The sequence below is a fragment of the Pelodiscus sinensis genome, chromosome 1 (genome assembly GCF_052426305.1).
Source record: "Pelodiscus sinensis isolate ZL-2025 chromosome 1, ASM5242630v1, whole genome shotgun sequence".
Taxonomy (NCBI): domain Eukaryota; kingdom Metazoa; phylum Chordata; order Testudines; family Trionychidae; genus Pelodiscus; species Pelodiscus sinensis.
Window position 1 is genome coordinate 223,646,369 of NC_143052.1, and position 25,213 is coordinate 223,671,581.

Genomic DNA, 25,213 nt, shown 5'->3' on the forward strand with positions numbered 1-25,213 from the left:
ATTAAATAACTTTAGTACAATAGGGGCTATTAGAGATAGCTATGATCTAGCAGTATCAGGCTCCCTTAGAGCTAATAAAGCCAACATGGAAAGGGGAGAAAAATTATACCATAACATGTGCCCCGCTGGGGCGGGAGGTTCCTCGGCTGCTGCCTGGCCCCACTAACACCGAGGATTCCCTAGCCAGGGCAGGGGCTCCCCAGATGCCACCTGGCCCAGCTGAGTCTCTCCAGCCCCTGTGTTACTCCTGCCTCCTCCATGGCTGTCAGGGGTGACCGTCAGTTACCCCTGCTATTTCTTGCAGGTGGCTCGGCTGTAGACAGTCATGAGTTGGTTCAAACTGGTGATGAGCTGGCTCAAGGCCTCCTTAGCTGCATAAACAAGTTGTGAGATAATTAAACCCAAGGACATATGTGGGAATTGGACAGCAGTGATGTTTATTGCTAGAATCTGCCTGTGAATGTTTGTGCCTCTCAGAAAGAAATAGTTATAAAGCAGCTGAAAGGCACTGCTTAAACGGACAGTCCCACCTGTGGATCTAGGCTGTGTGGATTCACAGGAGTTCCCCACGCTGGAGCAGCACCTGCTACCAGCCCTCAAGAGCACGGACGGGAGGGCCCAAGATTGTCGGTAGCAGAAGGGGCGTAAGTCTTGGATTGTTGCTTGTCTGCTTGCTCACATGCTTGCTTAATTGCCTGCTTCTCCGCAGTGAGAGACACATATTAAGTAATTCATGAAGGCTGTAAGGCATAATATTATTAAACATAATAAACCTCTTATGTTTAAGCACCCAGTGTGGTTTCACTGAGTGTATCTGAGCCTCCTGATAGAGCGACCCTGGCTCTTTGATCTACCAACATCTGTGGCTGTGCTGAACCACAGATATTGCTGAACCAGAGAGTCCTGGATTTGGGAGGTTCAACCTGTATCTGTTTTCTTAATTTTGTGTAGTTGTAGCCCTGACATCACAAATGTTTTCAAAATCAGAAGTTATTTTTTAATTACAATTGCATCTCAATGAGATAATGGAATATGACACTTTTCCAAGGAAGAGATGCTGCTTTTCTTGTTAGCATAGGCATTTAAGAGACACCATTAGTTTTACATTAGTACTTCATTGATTTTTAGAGATGTTTATGCTTTTATTTTTGTCTAGCAATGCAACAAGAGAAAGGTGAATTTATTTGAATAGTAAAGACTGTCATCACAAAACATGTAGCTAGAAACTTCAATTATTAACTGACTGTTTGAATTCTGGAGGACACAGAAAATATCTGTGGAGATAATTAATTGAGTTTCCAGATGAATTGATTAGTTGACTGTCTGTTTGCTAATATACCCAGTTTACTAACAGTTTAAGAATTCCAGTTCCTCAAAATTGCTAGGCATGTGGTTGCTTAGTGGGGGGAATGCATTGCAGAAAGGACTGCTGTTTTTATAGACTGCCAAAAATGTCTCAGGTGGCTGTACATGTTGTAACAAGATGTTCTGAACAAAACGTTGGATCTCAGCATTACATCATAAGTTGTTGAGAGTGCTTGTATGATAAGGAAATAATAAAGGCACCAATAACACATATTGTCTACCTGTTTGAGTGTGCACATAGCAACTTCTGTGAGAAAATGTTCTGTTGTTCATCTGCAATCAAACTGGAGTTCATGGTCTCAGCCCTGTAATTATCCGTTCTCTACAACATCAGCCAATGATTGTTTTAGTTTTTGTTTTGTAATTTTAAGACACGGTGACTGAAATGTTAGTTTAGTATTTACAACATTAAGCTAGAAAAATAAAAGAGTTGTATTTCTCCATTGGAATCTTCTCCTTTCCAACAGTATGAAGGCCCATTTCTACCCTAGATCATAGAATCATAGGACTGGAAGGGACCTCGAGAGGTCATCGAGTCCAGCTCCCCGCCCTCAAGGCAGGACCAAGCTCCATCTACACCATCCCTGACAGATGTCTATCTAACCTGTTCTTAAATATCTCCAGAGAGGGAGATTCCACCACCTCCCTTGGCAATTTATTCCAATATTTGACCACCCTGACAGTTAGGAATTTTTTCCTAATGTCCAATCTAAACCTCCCTTGCTGCACTTTAAGCCCATTACTCCTTGTTCTGTCTCAGAAACCAAGAGGAACAAATTTTCTCCTTCCTCCTTGTGACACCCTTTTAGATATTTGAAAACCGCTATCATGTCCCCCCTTAATCTTCTTTTTTCCAAACTAAACAAGCCCAGTTCATGAAGCCTGGCGTCATAGGTCATGTTCTCTAGACCTTTAATCATTCTTGTCGCTCTTCTCTGTATCCCTTTCCAATTTCTCCACATCTTTCTTGAAATGTGGCGCCCAGAACTGGACACAGTACTCCAGCTGAGGCCTAACTAGTGCAGAGTAGAGCGGCAGAATGACTTCACGAGTTTTACTTACAACACACCTGTTGATACAACCTAGAATCATATTTGCTTTTTTTGCAACAGCATCACACTGTTGACTCATATTCAACTTGTGGTCCACTATGACCCCTAGATCCCTTTCCGCCATGCTCCTTACTAGACAGTCACTTCCCATCCTGTATGTATGGAACTGATTGTTCCTTCCTAAGTGGAGCACTTTGCATTTCTCTTTATTAAACCTCATCCTGTTTACCTCTGACCATTTCTCTAACTTGCTAAGGTCATTTTGAATTCTGTCCCTATCCTCCAAAGAAGTTGCAACCCCACCCAGTTTGGTATCATCTGAAAACTTAATAAGCGTACTCTCTATCCCAATATCTACATCATTGATAAAGATATTGAACAGTACGGGTCCCAAAACAGACCCTTGCGGAACTCCACTTGTTATCCCTTTCCAGCAGGATTTAGCACCGTTAACAACTCTCTGACTACGGTTATCCAGCCAATTATGCACCCACCTTATCGTGGCCCTATCTAAGTTATATTTGCCTAGTTTATCAATAAGAATATCATGCGAGACCGTATCAAATGCCTTACTAAAGTCTAGGTATATGACATCCACCGCTTCTCCCTTATCCACAAGGCTCGTTATCCTATCAAAGAAAGCTATCAGATTAGTTTGGCATGACTTGTTCTTCACAAACCCATGCTGGCTATTCCCTATCACTTTATTACCTTCCAAGTGTTTGCATATAATTTCCTTAATTAACTGCTCCATTATCTTCCCTGGGACAGACGTTAAACTGACCGGTCTGTAGTTTCCTGGGTTGTTCTTATTCCCCTTTTTATAGATGGGCACATATTTGCCCTTTTCCAGTCTTCTGGAATCTCCCCCGTCTTCCATGATTTTTCAAAGATCATAGCTAAAGGCTTAGATACCTCCTCTATCAGCTCCTTGAGTATCCTGGGATGTATTTCATCAGGACCTGGTGACTTGCTGACATCTAACTTTCCTAAGTGATTTTTACCTTGTTCTTTGTGTATCCTATCTTCTAAACTTACCCTCTCTCTGCTTGTATTCACTACGTTAGGCACACCTCCAGACTTCTCGGTGAAGACCGAAACAAAGAAGTCATTGAGCATCTCCGCCATTTCCAAGTTTCCTGTTACTGCTTCTCCCTCCTCGCTGAGCAGTGGGCCTACACTGTTCTTGGTCTTCCTCTTGCTTCTAATGTATTTATAAAAGGTCTTCTTGTTTCCCTTTATGCCTGTAGCTCGTTTGATCTCATTTTGTGCCTTTGCCTTTTCTAATCTTGCCCCTGCATTCCCGTGTTGCTTGCCTATATTCATCCTTTGTTATTTGTCCTAGTTTCCATTTTTTATATGACTCCTTTTTTATTTTGAGATCATGCAAGATCTCCTTGTTAAGCCAAGCTGGTCTTTTGCCATATTTTCTATCTTTCCTACACAGTGGAATTGTTTGCTTTTGGGCCCTTAACAACGTCCCTTTGAAATACTTCCAACTCTCCTCAGTTGTTTTTCCCTTCAGTCTTGCTTCCCATGGGACCTTACCTACAAGTTCTCTGAGCTTATCAAAATCTGCCTTCCTGAAATCCATTACCTCAATTGTGCTGGTCTCCCTTCTACCTTTTCTTAAGATGATGAACTCTATTATTTCATGATCACTGTCCCCCATACTGTCTTCCACTTTCAAGTTCTCAACTAGTTCCTCCCTATTTGTTAAAATCAAATCCAGAACAGCTTCTCCTCTGGTAGCTTTTTCAACCTTCTGAAACAGAAAGTTGTCTCCAATGCAGTCCAGAAACTTATTGGATAGCCTGTGCCTCGCTGTGTTAGTTTCCCAACATATGTCTGGATAGTTGAAGTCCCCCATCACCACCAAATCTTGGGCTTTGGATAGTTTTGTTAATTGTTTAAAAAAGGCCTCATCCACCTTTTCCACCTGGCTAGGTGGCCTGTAGTAGACTCCTAGCATGACATCACCCTCATTTTTTACCCCTTTCAGCTTAACCCAGAGACTCTCTACACAGCTATCTCCTACGTTCATCTCCACTTCAGTCCAAGTGTCTACATTTTTAATATACAAGGCAACCCCTCCTCCCTTTTTTTCCTGTCTGTCCTTCCTGAGCAAGCCGTACCCTTCCATACCAACATTCCAGTAGTGCGTCCCATCCCACCAGGTTTCTGTAATACCAATGATATCATAGTTGTATTTATTTGTTAGCAATATATAGGTCACAAAATACCGGAATTTAAAGGGATCTTTGATCTTTGTATGTACAAACATGGCTTGAGATAGATCCCTTAGAAGGAGGTATTCTACTCTTTTTGGAGGACTGAAGGAAATGTACTTCTGGAAGGTTTATTTTAACAAAAAAAAATCTGTTTTAAAGCTGTACAGGTGCAGTTAGTTCTGATGCGGCCCATCAGGGTAATCTGATTACAGGGCGCAAGACATTTTCCTGACATTGATCATCCAAAGGCACTGCCCCCCATATCTCCCAGTGGAGCAGGTCAATAGGAGCTGTGGGGACGGTGCCTGAAGGCAAAGTTGCCACAGGGCAGTGTTTCTCAAACTGTGCTCCGCGGAGCCCCAGGGGCTCCACGAGACATCACCAGGGACTCCGTGACATTGACAAACTGGAAACATAGATAGGTACAACACTTACAATCAGTGGACTGCTGGGGCTCCACATACATTTTTACGCATGTAAAGGGCTCTGGAGCCCAAAAAGTTTGAGAACCACTGCCATAGGGACATGCTGGCTGCTGCTTCCCGCAGCTCCCTTTGGTCCGGAATTGCAAACCATGGCCACTGGAAGTTGCATGGGGGCAGTGCCTTCAGATGGTCAACATTAGCAAAGTGTCTCACAGACCACAGTCAGATTACTCTGATGGGTTTTAGTTTGCGCACCATTGCATTACAGCATGGGACGTAAACGAAACATAACACAACATGGGAGAGCAAGAATGGTGGAGAGAAGTGACTAGAAGGGTGAAGGTTTGTGGCTGAATACACAGAACTTTTTTCTATCCTTGGATGCTCCCAGAATATTAGACCTTAAAAATCTTGTTGTTGTTCATAGTGAAACTGTATTAGTCATTTTCCCAAAATGTTTTAATTATAATTTTCTTCATCCTGAACATCTGATATAGTTGAATTCGTGGAACTAAATAAACTGCTTTTACAGGTGAAGATTAATTTAAAACTATACCAATACTTTGTTTCAAACTAAAACATTCATTTTTCCTTTGTGGAACATTTGCCTTTTACAGACTTTATGATAGAACTTCATTGGCACACTTTTGATATTATCTTATTAACACTCTCATGGCTTTACTAGACATAAGTAATGTAGCCATTCCAAACTCATGCCAATAAGAGCTTTATGCCAGGCAGTTGTGCATACAGTACTATATATCTAGGCTGTTCAACCCGTGGCCCATTTGTTTGCAGCCATTGGTGCAGTTTGGGTTTACGGGGGGTTCAACACACAGCCCACAGGTGGGATCCTTTGAACGTGGTCTCCACTGGGAACATGCTTGACAACAGCGAGGCATCTTCCAGGCAGGGTAAGCATTGAAAGGCACGAGCAGATGGGCTGGCTGGAATAGAGGAGTACAGGGTGTCTGCGTTTCAAGTCCCAGGAAGGATATACCGGGAGTGCCAGGGCATTGTGTGAAAGAAGCTATTTGCATATATATTTGCATGTATATGCAACCACATTTAAGTTGCAGCTCTCTCATCATGTGCTGTGATTATCATTTTGGCCCCCAGGGCTTCCAAGTTTGAGTAGCCCTGCTATATATACTGTGTGTCATACAGAAGCTTTTTTACACATTTGGGAAGGGTTCCTAAGGAATCTAATACCACCCTGCCCTAACCCATCAACCAGTAAAATCTCTACATTTCTGGAATTTAATACACTCTGATCAGGAGATTTAACATTTTAAAGGAGTCTCGACCCATAATGTGTGACTCTGAGCCATGGTGTTCCTAGCTTGAAAGAGAGCTGTGATCAAATGGTGCCAGCCCTGTTCAAGGTAGTGAACACCACATTCGGAGAAGGAATTTCCTCTTCCTCCTTTGGCACATAACAATCTAACCAGCACAGAAAGTCCCCACTCTGCATACATCTGTCAGTTGCTGCCCACAGTCAAACTTTCTGTTCTTGGACAAGCTCAGAGAAGCTATCTAACATCAAGCTCATCTAATTTGAGCTAATTGACTAGGCCCAGCACAATCTGGATTCAGGTCAGGAGATAGAATTGATACTTCTTTAATGGCATGGATCTCCTCTGAGATCTGGCCAACATCCATTCCCATCCTCCTGGCCTTTGCTGTAGTATTTGATGTTGATAAAAGCAGTACCTTATAGTTAATCCAGCGTAATGCAATAAAACTGTTTGAGCTCTTCCTGAAGCTCTAGGAAACACCATCAGTGTAGAATATGGCAGCAAGACTCAGGAACACTGGCAACTGTGAACATGAGACCTGTCCGGTACTTGATACACTAGGTTCCTACAGAATAGTGGATAAGTCTGAAGATCTGTCTCTTCAAGCATTCCATGGATTGAGCTCACGGTGTCTTAAAATGTTTCTTACAGCTCCAGGAGGAAGCCCATGGTCAATAAAGGCTTCTCTGACACAACTGAAGTCTATAATAAACATAAAGATTGTCAGTGCAGGAGAGAGGGCCTGCTCAAGAATTCTCTCATTAGGGAGAGAATGACAAAACGAGCACATGACATATGTTAGTCACAATGCTTATTTAAACTGCTAGAAAGTATCCACACCCTGTGTTGATAAGAACCTTAATTGACTAACGTACTTTTTTAATTGGAAATATTTGTATTAATATCGCCTTACTTACCACGTGCTCAGTTGTACAGAATTTGAAAGGAAACATAATAAAAAATATTGAAAGTAACATTTTTATATATAGAAAAGTTGTGATTGGCTTTTGATTGAATTGTATCCATGCTGGGCTTCTGAGAGTTGTTTTCTGTAGGAAGGATGGACTGGAGATGGAGATTTTGTCTAATGGACTTTTTTTTTCTCTTTGTCTTTGTGTCTCTCTAAAACGAAAAGTGACTATTTGAAACTAATAGTTTTGAAATGTAGAATAAGTTCAGTTAGGATTCAATTAGTGGGAACCACGCAAGTGAGGCTTTCAGAAGTAAATGATACCGATTCATTCCATTGCCATGCAAGTTATTATATAGACATCACTTTCATGTGTATTTCTAAACACTGTATTTGTGTTGTTTTGTCCATGTTTGTTTACATATACAGTAATTCCTCATTTAACACTATAGATATGTTTCAGAAAATGTTCGTGTTAAGTGAAAACGTGTTATGCGGGGTCAGTTTTCCCATTGAAAATAATGGAAAAGATGGGGGTTGCGTTTCAAGCGATGGTGTCTGTTGGGACAGGGACATAAGGATGGGAGAGAAAGTGGACTGGGTTACAGCAGGGCGGGGAGGTGTTTGGCTCTGGGGAAGGGAAGGAGGAGAGGGGAGGGGAATTATGTTGGGAGTATGCCCCGTGACAGGTCTGCCAGAACCCGCACTGCTTCCGGTGAGGTGGGATTGCCGGGGGAATGGCGCAGCGAGCAGCGAACCCTCCGTCGCTTTGCAGGGAGGCGGGGGAAGCCCCACACAGCTGCTGGCCTGCAGCGAGGGGCGGAGGAGAGGGGGCAAGGCATCCAGTGAGGGAAGTCAGTGGGGAACGGTGCAGCGAGCGGCGAACCCTCTGCCGCTTTGCAGGGAGGTGGAGGAAGCCCCGTGCAGCTGCCGGCAACGGGCCGGCTGCGGAAATCGTGTTATTCTGGGGGCGGTCATGTAATTCAAAAACTGTTCCCTAAAAAGGAAATCGTGCTATTGCGGAAACATGTTAAGGGGGCACGTGTTAAATGAGGAATTACTGTATATGTGCTAAAACAATGCATATTAGCAATAGTATGGGGTATTAACATTAATGGCTTTATATTGCTAATATGTATTGGTTTTGCATTGTTGATATATAGTGCTATTAATGTTAATACCCCCATAATATTGCTGAAAGGGTTTTGTTCAATTGTCCAGTTTTTGTGAAAATGGATACGTGACTTATCAAAAAAGTGTGTCTGGATAACTCATTTCCCTTTGTTTCAATTATTATTTCAATGGGCCAAATTTTCTTCTGGAGTGAATGGGAAATATTTCTATTAAAAGTCATGAAACTGCAAACATTTATACTAGAAAATTTGAGACCATCTGTTTTTGAAAGTCATTTTTGATAGCAGGTCCTAATTAAAGCACTGAGGTCCCATGTGAAGTCTGCTGTTTAAGTGCATTATTGAATATATTCTCCTCAAAAGTCCATTTTAATAATCTAATTTTATGAAATCTGGTAGCTTTATATCTGATCTGGGATTAACCTTGATGAGTAACATCCTAGAGTTTGTTTGTACAGCTTACAAGGGTATTATAGTAGTAGCTATATGAATACGTATCAAATTGCAGTATTGTAATCCAAATCTTAATAAGTCATGAATTTAGCTATTTGAACAGGTAGGACCTGCAGCAGTCGATTTTGTGCAGCAGTTTAGAAAATGTAAATATTATTTCTATCACTTAATTTGAATCTATTAAGCATTGCAGCTTTGTTTTGCATATTTGATGGTTGGACTTAGGCATGCCACACCATATTGTCATTTATTAGTTGTTGAGTAAATTGCCATAGCTCTAACAGTTAAAATGTAATTGCAGTTTAATGGTGTCAGCACCATAACATGTTTTGTCATTTTTCTTTTCCTTCATGTGAAGAAACTAGAAAATTACTTGCTTGTAATTCTTCTTTGAGGGTATCTGACCACTACCCTGGCCTTTTCTTCATGTTTCTGCCTGCTTCAGGGGATATGATGGAGCTTTGTAATCGTAATTCTCTATTGATATGAGATTGCTCAGGGATTTTACACTACCAATATAAGTTAGAGCAGCCTTCCAGGCTTCTCTCATTCTTGTTATCTTGGTCATACTTAGAGTTTGCCTACATTGCCATGTGAGGTGTGACTTCAGCATGTATAGACAAACATTGAGCTCAATCAGCTCAAATAACAATAGTACTGAAGCCACAGGAGTAAGAGTGAGCCACAAAAGAAAATACACAAGGTACCTAGGAATCTTTTTCAGACTGTGGTGCTGCCCATGTTGCTGTGGCTTTGCTGCTCTTGTTGTTCAAATTAGCTAGATCAAAGGTAGCTCAGGTGCATCTACATGTGGTCCAATTACATCTGCAGTTACAGTAGAGACATAACCTTAATAAGAATTCCTTTCAAGAGTGACGGAGGACAAATGAACCCTTATTATATTCAGTAAAACTACTTCATTATGCCACAGCCTGAAGTACTGTAAATAGGACATGAATATTAAAACACATGTTAATTTGTCTTTCAGGGGTTGAAAAGCTGATCCGTCATCTACACAAACACAATATACCTATCGCTATTGCTACTAGCTCAGCTGGAGTGACATTTGAGATGAAAACAAGCAAACACAAAGACTTCTTTAGTCTGTTTCATCACATTGTGTTGGGAGATGACCCAGATGCGAAGAACAGCAAGCCACAGCCTGACATATTTTTAGTTTGTGCAAAGAGATTTCACCCTCCTCCCCCTCCAGAAAAGGTAGGGTTTGAATTAACTGAAAAGTCAGAAATAAACAAATTAGACTAAAGTTGGGGGGAGAGGGTGTGTTATTTTGTTTAAGAGACTGAAGTTTAATAGCCAATGAAAATACTCCTCGGGGGATTTTGTGTTACTGCACAATACAGAATTTTGCAGAAATTAATGTTGTACATGCAGAATTTTCTTTCCCTCACGGAAATTGGCCTCAGTGCTGCTGGCTGCCACTGGGGAGTCGTTGGACCCCGCAGATCCCAGCTTGCACATAGAAGACACTGCTTGGGGAGGTGAAGGAAAGGAGAGTTTCCAACATCTATAGTTCCCAGCATGCCCTGAGGAAAGCAAACACCACACAAGGATGGGATCCAGCATCGGGCTTTTTCTTCCTCTGGGCTCTGAAGCGTAGGCAAGGTATCTGAGCCGAAGGGGCTACAGTATTTTTCGTGTATTTTCTGCAATTTTGTGTGTCTCTGAATTGTTGCATACTTGCTGACTGGCATTTTGAAAAAATAACAAAGGGTGTGTCTAGACTACAGGGTTTTGTCGACAAAAGTGGACTTTTGTCGACAAAACTATACCTGCGTTCACACTGCCTTTGAGTTACGTCGACATAACATTGACAAAACTCAGCAGTTTTGTCGACGTATGTAAACCTCATTCTACGAGGAATAACGCCTTTTGTCGACAGAGTTCTGTCAACAGAAGGCATTATTGCATCTACACTGTCTTTTGCGTCCACACTGTTATGTCGACAAAGCGGCTTGTTTTGTCGACAGAACTGGATGTACTCTAGATGCTCTTTGTCGACACAAGCTTTGTCGACAGATACTGTCGACAAAAGCCTGTAGTCTAGACATACCCAAAATTATTACCAAAATTATTACCAGAATAATTACCAATAGAATATGTTGTCTTATTTTAGAAATAAAATTCTGCAGAATTTGAAAATATTGCGTGCAGAATTTTTTTTTTTTGTATAGAATTCCCCCCAGGAATCATTTTAAAAAAACACACACACAACATCCTTTGTTGTAGAAGCCTGGCATTATTGGAAATTGTCCTATTTGTTCACTGTATAATGTTTTGTAATGCAAATTACACTTGATTTACTGCATGGCTCTGTGAAGTAACAGGACAGTTCAATGATTTCCACTATGTGTATACATTTGAAAGCTAAGTTTTTGTGCTCAAAGTTTAGGAACATTATTTAAAGATAGGTCAGTTTTCTTAAAGTGTCTGTGGTTGATTTATTGCTTAAATGTCTAAATAATAAATATACATTTTCAGTAGAAAGGGCATAGATTTCCTTCATTCCATCTCTATATCCTGCATGCTGAATCTATTGGGTCACAATTCATGGTTTATGATTTCAAAACCTATCATTGAGAAATATCATTTGAAGCAGAAAATGGTTTTCTTTTTCTCATACAGACTTGTTAAATTTCTAACTCAGAAACCTGTGGAGTTATCTGAAAGATAGATACTTATTTTAAGTAATATAATCATTGTTATTTTAAATGAACACAATTTATCTATGAAATACTTAACTTTTTTTTCAGTTCTGCTTGAATCATGGAGCCTGTAAAGAAATTTTGAGATCCTCAATATTACTAAGAAAATTATTTTTGTAATTGCAATTTTTTTGATCCAAATTTTAGTGTAGATTAGAGAAGAGTTTATTGTTGGTCCATGGAGAACAATGGATATGTAGGCATATTTGCGTCAGTTAGCTATTGTATTTCAACCTTTCTCTGAATAGACTTTCTGTTTCATCCGAGCCCCTTATTTACATAAGTAGGAGTGAATAAATTAGTAAATAAAGCTGTTGATGATTGTTCTTGAAGTGTTCCCTCTAAAGTGTGGGGTAGCACAGCTTCACAGGTGATTAATAAGTCGGGCCCAGTCAGAGGCTCAGGGTTCCTTGCACAGAGCTGACCGACTTGTCTCGGCTGATTAATCACCTGTGAAACTGTGCTGCCCCGCACCTTAGAGAGAACACTGTTCAGTGCAGTGCCGTGAGAGTTATGAGTCAGTAGTCATTTTGCCATTTTAGAAATGTACTGCATTAAACAGGATGCCAACTGAGTTCTGCAACATTTTTGGCAATATTAGCTCTATAATGACTCTTTTCCTGTGCTTGCTTGTAATTTTGCTGGAGGGAAAATGAAAGAGACATACATTTAGAAATATAATTTACAATTTAACATAAAAAAATAAAAAGAAATACAAATTAATTCCTTACTTTACAGTCACTTTTGTGTTCCTTGCACTAATGTATTATATTGCTTGAAACTTCTGTGTGTAATCCATTTGTGCTACTGTTTTACAACAGTTCTCATACTATTTTTATGCATTTCATCATTCTGACTTGAAATCTAAATTGTTTTCTGAGACACTGAGGAATTTAAACTGAAATAATTCTAGCTATATCTTTCATTGGTAGGGTACATATATGAATTGTGTAAGCAAATTATAATTGCTCTTATTGAAATTTATTTAACATACTGTTTTCAGCTGTACATACTGGAAAAACCTTTGGAACTTGCATATTTAAGGTGAACTGCAAAGCAAAAAGAACAGTAACACTGTTTTTATTGTGACTGATGCTGATTATGTGTGTATGTGGGTATATATAATAAAATGAAGCTCATATTTATTTTGTACATGTGGGAGACTGTGAAAACCAAACCTTTATGTCTCTCTTTTTGCTAAGCAACTGATGAAGGGTCCCCAGATATGCAATACCTTATTCAGTCAAATACCTCTTGTGTGTGTAGTACATATTGGACAATTGTTGCATGCATAAGGACTTCTTGTATGAGTAAGTTTTTGCAGGAATGGCTCTAAGTTTTGAATATTCTCATTAGTGATGCCACAGAAGACTGTAACCTTAATTTAGAGCCAGAAGTGAGGAGATGATAGTCCTTGATCATTCATTTTAAAGGTTCTTTTATAGAAAGAAAAAAAGACAAATGTTTTATTATTTGTATATTGTAGAGTGTCTTTTGTTTGTTTTGCTTTTGCTTACCTTTAATTCAAAGCAGGTATCATTTAAAGTAATATTTCCAGATAACTATATATTTTAATAAGCAGAGATTTTTAAGTTTGCAATGCTTCATGTTGATATAGAAAATATATGTGTAATATATTCTCTGACTATTTTAACTGTTTTTTTTATTTAAGATAAAAGTTACTAAAAGTGGTGTTGTGCAATTAAGAAAGTACCAGAAAGGAAGTACTGGAATTTATTTGCTGCAAAGGGAATAAGAGTATCTAGGGATTTGGCATGTCTAGTAATGGTGTGTGGGGTGTTGATGTGTGTGTAAGGCAGGGGATTGAGCTGTGATAGAAACAGTCGTTGTGGAGTTTTAACAGTAGGAACAAGGGGGTCATGATTCCATAACCATTCTGAAACAATAATTGATATTTGTTTTTATTGATCCACTATAGATAAAAGCTGTGAGGGTATCATGAAAATCTCAAAGATGATAAAAATTCACCATACAAATTGTCAGATCTCACAGGCATTGTTTTTGTGTTCCAGATATTACACTTCAGATAAATTATTTTCCCATTTGACTACAAACAAAAAAATTGAGCTTTTCCTGTGCTAATAGTGAATATATTTGAACATGGTATCATATAAATTATAGTCTGACTTTGCTTCTGTTTTGTTTTAAACTTTAAATTTCCAAGGTATTTTGAAATAATCTGTTCTTTAGCCTATTTCTGAAGACAGTGGTGAAATCTGTCATTGTGTGTCTAGACTACAGGTTTTTGTCTACAAAAGTGGTCTTTTATTGACAAAAGTATACCTGCATCTACACTACCGCCGAGTTCTGTCGACATTTTGTCGACAGAACTCGGCAGTTTTGTCAACGGCAGTAAACCTCATTCTGCGAGGAATAATGCCTTTTGTCAACAGAGTTCTGTCGACAGAAGGCAGTATTGCATCTACACTGTCCTTTGCGTCTACACTCTCATGTCAACAAAGCAGCTTGCTTTGTCGACAGAACTGGATGTAGTCTGGACACTCTTTGTCCACAGAAGCTTTGTCGACAGTATCTGTCAACAAAGCCTCTGTCAAGAAAAGCCTGTAGTCTAGACATACCCTAAGAGTACATCTACACAGAAAAAGAAAGTGACTCTCAAAGCCTACCTCAATTGACTCAGGCTTATGTTAAGGGTCTAAAAATAGCCCTGTCGGTGTTTGGGATTGTTCTGGAGCTTTGGCTATAAGGCCCACTTTTCTTTAACAGGTGCCAGACTGTCAGCCAACGGTCAGGGCAGTGTGTGTGTGTGTGTGTGTGTGTGTGTGTGTGTGTGTGTGTGTGTGTGTGTGTGTTTCCGAGAAAAGGTTTAATGTCCGTGTCTTTACTGCTAGGACCGGGGTCCCATCGCAGAGGGTGGCCAGCAGGCCAACAGACGCCCCATTATATAGGAAGAGCTTATTACACCTTAGATTTTAGCTGCTAGAACACAGGGGTTCCTTCGCAGAGGGCAGCCTAGGAAAGGCTGAAAAGGTGCCCCAACGGATCTTGTCACCTGGGAGTGACACAGATCCAAACGCCCAAGCTCTCCCTATGTCTGTCCTTTTATGACCAGCTGAAGTTCTTTTAAATTATGCTTGGTTCTGTTACAGCAACTGGAGGAGTCAGGTTAAAGCTTAAACAGTTACAGGTTTATTAAAAGACTTATAAAAGCATATGGTTACAATGGCTAATGCTCTATTTCTTAAATGCTAGCAAATATATATATATATATATATATATATAGGTCTTAAAAATGATCACAGAAAAAAGGTAAAGATAGAAATAATGGTACCAAGTGACAGCTTAATCTTTAAAGAGCTCTAACACTATGTATATATATTCTTAAGCAAAGGACCACATCCAGGTACAATTTTTACCCCTTTCTGTGCCTCTCGACTCCAGCGTGTCAGGCCAGGGCCGGTCTCTCAATTCCTAGGAAAGACGAATACGAGGTGGGCGTCCCCTCTGGAACCTCGGGAGATCAAACACCTAACCCGACCAGCAGATAGATGGTAGATTGACACTCAGAGAAAATATGCTGCTGGACCCATCTATATACCCCTGGGGGCCCGTATCTTCTTTCTTATCTAAGATGCCGAATTGTACTGGTCCGTTTTGTGGCGCCAGTTCTTACAAGCAAGTTTCAAGTTAATTTACACTTGCAAGAGAGAGATAACTAAATTGTGAATACTAGACATTTTTTTTACTGGGCGAGAGATTCCTCCCCCTGAAATATGGGTTTCAGTCAAGGGCACTCCTTGGCAGCCTCTTGATCAGCAATTGGCGTATCTCTGTTTATAGCCATTCACGGTCACACAGCCTGGGCCTTCTGCTCTGTGTGCCCTGGATGCTCCAGGCAAGCAAAAATGGATGTTACAAGGGGGGTTCCTGTCTGGCTACACAGACCAATCCAAGTCAACTAACATGAGCCAGCTTTTGTTGTTTTATTGCAGTGTATACATACCTCAAGAGTTCATTGATCTGAACCTGTGTCACCACAGAGCTCTTTGTGAGCTCCTGTTCTTTCTTAGTCTTCCATACAGCCTCTATTTTTTTTTATTTTAACATTATCTTAGCGCAAATGATGCAACAGATTTTTCTGTCATTTCTGGACATCCACTAAAATCACAAATGTTGAAATTTGGGCATTAAAAAACAAAGAAAAATCCCTAGAATCTATGCTTTCCAAAATAATTAATAAAATTGCATAATAATTATAAAGTCAGCATTGTGTGACCATCAAGCAGGACCTAATGAAAAGCAGAGGCAAAGGAAGCCCAATTTATTTTTCCCCCCAAAAAGTACAAATCTCAAGATAATTATTTTCATTAAACTCTTTTTTTCACATGAGCAGTTGGCATAATGACTTCTGATTTCTTCCATATGACCTCTTGAAGTCACTTTCTGTTGTTCTTAATATTACTTCTAATCTTCAGAATTTTCTTTCCATGAATTTCATGTAAGAATGAATTGATTTTGTTTTGTGTTGCAGATCTAAAATTAATAGCAAATGTGAATGTTTCACAGTCACAAAAAATAGATCTGAGTTCAAAGGTCTGTGTTTCCCACGTTAAAATTGATGATATAAAGCTGATATAGCATGGGTTATTGACTAAACAAATTAATTGGTGAAATCCTGAAGTATTCACTGTGTTGTCAGTTCTGCCACCGTGTCTTGCTGGGCAGATAGTCTCATCCACTGAAATGGATGGTAAATGGTATTCAGTGAAGACTGGAGTCTTCAGGATTTGTCCAGAATATTATTATATTCAATAAAAATTGCATTAATGCTGAGTTAAGGGTGCTGAGGAGCATGTTGTTTCCTTCCAGAAGGTAGAGCAAAACTCAAACTTCTGAAAACCACCAAATGCACAGTTAGGGTTCTCTATGCAAACTTGACTCTCCTCTTTCAGCAGTTCCCTAATACTCAACTAACACCATGATTTGCTGAAATATGCAAACCATTCACTCAGGATACTACCCAACACTAATCAATGACAAAAAAGGAGGGGAAGGTTGCCTACACTAGCTTTTGTTTAAATAATGTCATTAGTAGCACTGACATAGTTATATTTTGAAATGACAAAAAAAAATGATAGAGTTGTAATACAGATAGTTTGGCCTCTCATGTTGAAAATACTTATGCATATGCAAATATTTATGCATATACTTTAAATACATGAGTAATCCCACTGAGGCAGTGGTGGCAAACTGCAGCCCATGGAGCCTCCTGCCTGTCTCCCTTCCCCAGGTGCCTCTCTCACCAGAACTCCGCACTTCTTATGCCTTCCCTCCCAGAACTTTCAGAGGTGCCTCATATCAAGAACAGCTGAGTGGCATTCCAGCTCTGGGATGGAGAGGAGAAGCAGGGACAGAGTGGGTATCGGGCAATTTGAATGCACCAAAAGTGCTGAAAGGGAGGGGGAGAAGTAAAAAGTGAGGGACTTCTAGTGCCCCACTGCATGAGAGGTGCGTGGGGATGGAGAGCAGACAGGAGGGCTGCAAAGCCTCAGGTGAGCTACTATCGCCCACTGAGGTGAAAGAGGCCCATTCACACAGCCTACCCACTATTCATGGTTGCCTGTCCCTGCAGTGAGGACAATGCATACGAATATAACTGTGTACTTGTTTCTAAAATCAGATCCTTAATTTCTTCCTACCTACTTACCTACCCACCTTCCTTCCTACAGCTGTTCTGTGAAATTCAAATAATATAGTACTCTCTACAAGGATTGAGATTTACCTTAATAGTGAATTAAATTATAAATTCTTTTGTTTTTAATCTAGCATTGCAAGAGAGCAGATTTTTCAAATATGGTACAGAAACTTAGCCTGTTTTAAGTCACTTACTTTAAATAATTCTTCTCTGATTTATGGTTCTTTTCCCCTCCCACTTCGGTAATTTTTGGTTAATGAAACCCAAAATCATGAATAGTAGTCTGTTCTGCCTCCAGTGACTGTTCAGTACAGTTCTTCAGATTGGTCAGATTGCATTAAGTTTTGTTTAGGAGGCGTAGCAGAATTAGTCTGTAACTGGAGAATTTTAAAAAACAATGAATAGTCTAGCAGCACCTTAAAGACTAACAAAACATGTAGATGGTATCATGAGCTTTCGTGGGCACAATCCACTTCTTCTGATGACTGGAGTATTAAAAGTCCAGATCCAAGAATAAATAAAGAAAGGGGGGAGGATAAAGAAAAAAAAGAGAAAAAAATAGTGAATTAGATTTTTCAAGTTTCAAGATGCTAATAAGAACAATTGCACCTCTTTAAGTACCCATTGTTTGGTTGATTAAGTCATTAGAATGTGGAAGGTAGTGTGCTAGCCAGCCAGGGTCTTTATTCATTCCTCTCTGATAGGAATCAAACTGTAAATGAAGTTAAGTTCCAACCCTTCCCTGTGTATTTGGCTTGTGGAATTGGCCTGAAATAGCACGGGCAGAGGGGCATTCCTGGCATTTGATGGCATAGATCACATTAGTGGATGTGCAGTTAACCACATCAGCCACTACATCAGGGGTTCATTTGAGTCCAGTGATGAAATCACTTATGTAGATGTGTGGACAGAGTTGGCATCAGGACTTATAGCAGGGGTGGGTCTCTGCATGATTATGATGGAGGAGTGTTGTGTAGTTCCTGGAAAGAATTTGTTTGAGGTTAGAGGGTTGTCTGTAGGCGATGATTGGCTTTTACCTCAAGGCCTGTGAGAGTGAGGGGTCATTTTCCAGGATAGGTTGTAGATTGTTGATAATGCATTGGAGGGGTTTCAGTTGTGGGCTGTAGGTGATGACAAGTGGTGATCTGTTGTTTTCTCTTTTTGGCCTGTCTTGAAGTAGTTCATATCTGGGTACTCTTCTGGCTCTGTCGATATGTTTTTTCAATTATCAAGATGGGCATTTCAGTTTTAAGAATGCTCTATATAGATCTTGTAGGTGTTTGTCTCTGTCTGTGTGATTGGAGCAAATCTGGTTGTATCTTAGGACTTAGCTGTAAACAGTAGATTGAGAAATGTGTCTTGGATGGAAGCTAGAGGCATGAAGTTAAGTATAGCAGTCGGTAGGTTTCCGGTAAAAGGTGGTGGAAATGTGTCTGTCATGTAATTGTACTGTAGTATCAAGAAAGTGGATTTCTTGTGTGGACCCATCCAGGCTGAGGTGGATGGTGGGGTGGAAGTTGTTGAAATCCCTGTGAAATTCTTCCCGTGGGTCCATACAATGAAGATATCATTGATGTAGCTAAATAGAGTAATAGGGCGCTAGAGGACAAGAGCTGAGGAAATGTTGTTCAAGGTCAGCGATAAAGATGTTGGCATATTGTGGGGCTAGGCGGGTGCCCATGGCTGTGCTGCTGACTTAAAGATACAAATTGTCTCCAAATCAAAAGTAGATGTCGCGATATTGTTGTTACAAAAGAAGAGGTGAAAGAGTTATGGGAATTCCAGGCCCTGTAACCATGCTATAATTTATACAGTAGCTAAAAAAGTGATTGAAGGAACTGTTTAGCATTAAACATGCTCATCACTATGATTCGAGCATACCTAAAAAGAGTTTTTAATGTTGGTTTTGTTCTTATTTTTTCACCAACACAATTTTCTCACTTTGTTTTTCACAGCTGATCCACTTTCAGTTCAAATGTTTTACTTACTTAATTTTTCTGAAAGCCTTTAATGTCTTAGTCATATTAAATCTACCTAAAGGAGTTTCTGTCATGCTCAATGTGCGTACTAAGACTTGGAATCTGTTAGCCATACTTTAAATAAGGTAAGGGAGTTACAAAGGCATAAATTTGTTATTAAGTTATATACTGCAGCTGCAAATTGGAACCCCTGCTGCTTAAGCTATGCATTTTAGAGTCAATCATTGTTAATCTGTAGTATTTTCTGTTCGTAAATATATGGGCCTCACTCTTTTCTGAATATTTACAATTCACAGTTTAAGCATTTTATTTATTATAAAAGCAACAAAAACAGTATATGCAATAAGATAGCAATTTTCACCTAAGAGCATACAGCTGTAGCAATAGCATTCTTTCACAAATTCTGCTATTCCTTTTTCTTTAATAGATCTCAGTTAGTTGTGATTTTTGCCTTAGCTGAAGCATGGCTATAAAAAGAAACGGTTAATATAAACCATTATGCTGTATACATGGTATAATTTCCTGGGGGTAAATTCTTTTTTATTTTATTACCAACTATTTTATCATCATACTGCTGGGGATAACCATTTCCAATTTTAAACCCTGGCTAACACAGTTTTTGAAACTGATTTTCAAAATATCTGGAGGCCTGGACAGCATTTATGCATTAATTTGCATACAAAAAAAAGCACCTTCCAAGTACAAATGGTTGACTGGACTGCTGTCATATGTTCTATGGGAGATTGTGTATGGAGATGAGCCATAAACTAAGCATGTGAAGACTGTGGCTGCCTGAATACTATACAAACTTTATGGGGAGAGGATACCACAAATGTATACAATATTCAGTAGTTTCTAGTAAATTTCCAGGTGCAATTCAAGGTACTGGCATTGATTTACGAAACCTTGGCTGTGTGTGGCCTGGTTAGGTAGGTACCACCTCACTGTCTATTCTTTGCTTACATAATTGCTACTAATAAAGGCATTGAAGATAGGGTTATTTCAATTTGAAAGGGGGGAAACTCCTGGTTCCAGGATTTTCACTCTAGGGTCCTTGACTGTGGAACTTCTTTTTCCCTTCTTTCTCAATCAGAGTCTGAATTTATTGTTATTCTAAGTCCACTGCAAAGCCCCAATTCTGAAGTGGACATTTGAGAAGGACTTGGGTGCTGGCTTTTAAGCTGGATCCCCCCAGCACCAGCGCCTGCTTCCTCTTTGCTGCCTCTCTCTGATAGAGGCAGCAAAGGGGGAGGGAAGCAACTAGTCGAGTCACTAGTCCACTTTCCGATAAGCATATGCATATCTGTGGGGTGGTGAAGAACAACAAGTGATGTAACTCCCTGTCTTATATAGAATTAACATTTGATGCTAACTCTTTGTTCCAAATTCAATACCTATACTATGATTGTTATAGGAAAGGACAATTGTAATTAGTTCTTATTCCTGGTTGTCCTGACTGCAGTTGTATCACTATCCTGTGTGGAGGGAAGTGATCAGAGGTAACCAGGTCTTAAACCATTTAAGGTTTTATAAATTAAAACCAACACCTTGAATACCATCCAGAAGCTTGTAACTAGTATGTGAAGATCACAGAGGATTGGCATAGGATGCTCTCTGCTTGATATAAGGGAGATCTTCTCTAGTCCAGGACCCTTGGGACCTGACCAGTACCAAACCAGAGAATTTGCTGGGCCAAGGGAGGTCAATATTGTCCAGCAGCATTACCAACACTTCCACTGCTTACTTGGCTGAGAGAAAGGTTTTAGGGGTAAATTGGAGCTAACAGTGCAGATCACTGAGAGCCAGGACTGATGGCTGTAAACAAAATTTATGGGACTACGGGAAAGTTGGATACACCCATGATAAGTGGACATCTGCTAACTAACAACCACGGATGATGCCGGACCAGAGAATGCCAAACTAGAGACGTATAACCTGTACTAAATAAGCAGGTGGCTGCATCCTGCCACCAGCTTCTGCCTGTAAATAGTCTTAGTATTTAAATCCTATTTTGTGCCCTCCAGGCTTGAAAGCAACTTCAGGGATTGCAAAACTTTGTGTTTGTTACAACAGTGTGAAGGGGTGGAAGAATATCAACAGATTCCAGACTAAAGGCATGAATCTTTAATGCTCTTTTATACTTCAAGCTGCCATAAAAAATTGAGACAGACGAAAAGAAAACTGCATTTAGGAATGTAGGACATTTAAGGACACAGTATAAGTAAGGGCCCCTATAAAGGAATTATATGGTTTTATTTACAAAGCAGCCAAAGGAAAGAGATATTTATAAAACTTCTTTCAATCCTCTACTAGCCATGGTGTACATGTATAGAAGATGTTGCATGGTTTGAACACAATTTAGTTAAGAGTTGTAGATACTGGTTTGCATTCTTGTTTATAGATGTATTTGTCTTACAAAGATGAAAAAAGTCATTCAGATTTCATACAAAAATAATCTGTTCAAAGTTTTCTTTCACTTGATACTTGTCCTATGATTGTTGTAGGAAAGGAGACTTGGTTCTTATTCTTGGGTGTACCCGTTTTAGAAAAAAACTCCTTGCATTTGTCTTGATCAAGCAGTTGCTAAAGGACTTGATGAAATCTGATGCAAAATAATAAATGATGTTCTGCAGCCTTCTTTTCTTCTACATGATATAGTTGCATAAACATAAAGAGACTGGTACACCTTCAAATTCACAAAAACATTATATTCAGATTAGAAGGTCACTACATATGTATTACTAATGGTTTTAGGGAGCTCATTATGAGTATTATCACATTAATTATGCACAGTAAATAGGAAAAAAGGCAGAAATACTTCTTTTATGATAAACCGCTCATTGAGTTATCTTTTTCACTTGAAGACCTTGAGCATTTTTTGGAGATGCCAAACAGAGTAAGAATTGACTAATTAAATTTTAATTAACAAAAATTTTCACTAAAATGTTTTAATGTCTTCAGGGTTACAGCAAACAATGAATAAATCTTCTTTCAAAAAGATCTAGTGCACTGATCCTCTCTCTAGCTCAAATTACCTTGGCAATCATGCCAGAGCCTGTCATAAAAATGTTTCTTTGGAGTTTTAGAACAAAGAATAAGACTAAAACAAGCAATTGAATTGTTAAGGGTATTTTTGTTGCTTTTTTTGTAATTTGTTAATTTAGAAAGACCTGCAGAAATCTTTGAAAGGCACAGTGTGTGTCATTATATTCCTGTATTCTCTTTTTATTTTATTTTTGAAATTATTGTGTTGTTCATGAAAGGTGAAACTGCTGATAATTTTCAGAGCTACAGTATTCAACCCTCCCGTCAAGTTTATTCAGTTGCATGGGTGAGGATGAATTTTTAATGTTCTTTATGGGTTTTTTAGAATCATTTCAGAAAATCTACATATTATAGGGTGATCAGTGAGCACTAACAGATTATATCTTGGTTAACCAGGGCAAAAAATTATGCAGTGTTAGTACACACACTGTTACATCAGAAAATGACCACACTTATAAATATTTACAAAATGTACTTCATAAAGAAGTGTTTGGTAACAAAATATTTTTACTGTGATAAATTTGTGTGTGTGTATGTATGTGTGTGTTTTAGAGGCATCTGTTTGTTTGTGAGTCTGTTCAAGAACTTCTCCTAAATGGTACCCACTAACACAACCAAATTTGGTATACAACGTCCTCTTATCCTAACTTAAAGAAAGGCCAGGGTTTAGGTGAGGCACAAAAACAGGATGTGCCAATAATTCAGTTGTTTCCGAAACATGGAAAGGAGTGGGCCAGAGCGACATGATACTGCATAGTCACCACTGGGGGCAGTGAACATAGGGGACTGCTGTGACCACTGGGAACAAGCTGAGGATGGAATTTGCCATCTTTCCGGCCATCGGCCCAAATAAGAGGCTACCCTGCCCCAAACCCCTCCCTTCCAGTCCTCATCCCCAGTGCCAGACTGAGGAGGGGGAAGCCCTACCATGTCCCTCCCCTTCCCCGGAGCACTGCCGGGGCTGGGCAATGCAGCCCTGTCCTCCAGGACCACAGGACTCCCACACACTGCCAAGCTGCCCAGCATGGCAGTGCCAGCAGTCCAGCACAGCCTCTTTCTCCGCCCAGGACCAAGAAGAACTAACCTCCAGGTCTTGGCCTGGGAAGTGCCAGTGGGAAGCCTCCTTGAACCACCTCCACATCCACCCCCCTATTCTTGGGCCATGGATCACTAGTGAGGGCCAAGCCCAGGAAGTGCCAGTGGGAGGGCCTCCATGGTACCCCATCCCCAAGCTGGGAACAAGGAGCACTAGCTGGAGGCCTGTGCTCCTCCTACCCCACAAGCTGGACCCACATAACAAAGGGTAAGTCTTCTAGTTATAAATATAAAAGACCAAGTAGTAACTCAGAGAAGAACTGAAAAAAGGGATAGGTTTATCATCTATTAAAGCATGCTTAGCACTTCCATCCCAGGATTTTTTTTATTTTATTTTACAACAATAGTTTATTCAAAGATAGACAGGTGGTTCAAACTAAGTCTAGGCAAAGCTGCAGTGTTGCTGATTTGAAGAAGGAAACACTTCCACATCATAGTAGAAATGCTGTTCTTCTCTTCCATCAAAGAAGCCAAGCTGTTCCACGAGGCGTACAGCTAGTTCGGATAGGAAGCCTAATCCGAACTAGCTAGTCCGTGCCGCGTGTAGCCGCGCAGCACAGAGTCCGAACTAGCCGGCATTTAAAAATGGCGCCGGCCGGCTTCATGCAAATGAAGCCCGGGAAACTCAAATCCCGGGCTTCATTTGCAACTCCGTATGACTACATTACCCCCCCTAGTTCGAACTAGGGGGGTAGTGTAGACATACCCCTAAGGAGACCGATGGAAATAATCCATTTAGTTTCTCTACAATAGCCTTTATCCTAGCATCACAATCATCCAGTGACTCTATTGGTTGTTTAGCAGGTTTCCTGCTTATCATGTACTTACTTGAAAAACATTTGCTCTTACTTTTCAAGCTTTTTGGCTAGCTATTCTTGAAATTCTTTCTTGGCCTTCCTAATTATATTTTTACATTTGACTTGCCATAGTGTATGCTACTTTCTGTTTTTCTCAACAGAACTTCCACTTTTTAAAGAATGCTTTCTTTGTCTCTAAGTGCTTCTTTTAATTTGTTGTTTAGGTATCCCTGTAACTCAGTGATTCTGTACCAAGACACAGATATCTTATGCAGATGTCCGTAGGCAGGAACAAAACCAATTTTCCCAGCCTTATGTGAGCCAACAATGGAGATACTCCTGACAATTCCTCCCAGCTTCCCAGCCTTGCAGCCCAGAACTATACAGTTTAAAGTGGTCAGAAGCCTGGACAGTGTAAATTTATTACTCAGACCATCCCTTCGTTATTAACTGCTAAAAGACAGATTCCAAATTATTATAATTAGCAAGTGTAAAAATCAAAGTTGGTTACCTAAGAAATAAAAAATAAATTTGCAGTCTGAGTTCTGCAAACTAAACAGGATTTGAACCAAGTTATGTCTCACCCTGGCAGCTTGCATAAACAGATTAAAGGTCCTCAGTGCACAGACTAGAACTCTTTTCCAGCCTGGGATCACCCTCCCCAATTCAAAGCCCTTATCTTTGCGAATTTCCTCGAGATGTTGAGTTGGAGGGTACGGAGAGAGGCCAAGTGATGATTTTCTCTAGTTTTCTGAAAAGATCTAGTCTTGTGATGTAGAGATCCACCCTCATGGGTTAAGTAGTCTCTATTGTCTATGTGCTGTCCCTGAGACGATTCGGGGATGGCCACTGGAAGTGTATATTCCCTATAAGGGACCATCAGCACATCTGACTACTCCATTGTTCTATCTATAAGGCCCATTCTGGGTGTTCCCAAGCTCACAACATGTTTCAGTAACATATAAAGCAATGCTGTATAACCTCACCTATCATAAATCAAATACAATGCATCAACTTATTAAGACAG

General features: G+C 39.9%; 1 protein-coding gene across 3 annotated transcripts in view; it reads left to right on the forward strand.

Moving 5' to 3' along the window:
• The window catches only part of PUDP (pseudouridine 5'-phosphatase), a 120,693-nt gene that overhangs the window by 58,305 nt on the left and 37,175 nt on the right, over positions 1-25,213 (forward strand). For all 3 annotated transcript variants that reach the window (XM_075915411.2, XM_075915394.2, XM_006114119.4), the window contains exon 3: positions 9,856-10,085. In XM_075915411.2, the coding sequence (XP_075771526.2) occupies positions 9,856-10,085 (230 nt within the window). The remainder of the gene's footprint in view (positions 1-9,855; positions 10,086-25,213) is intronic.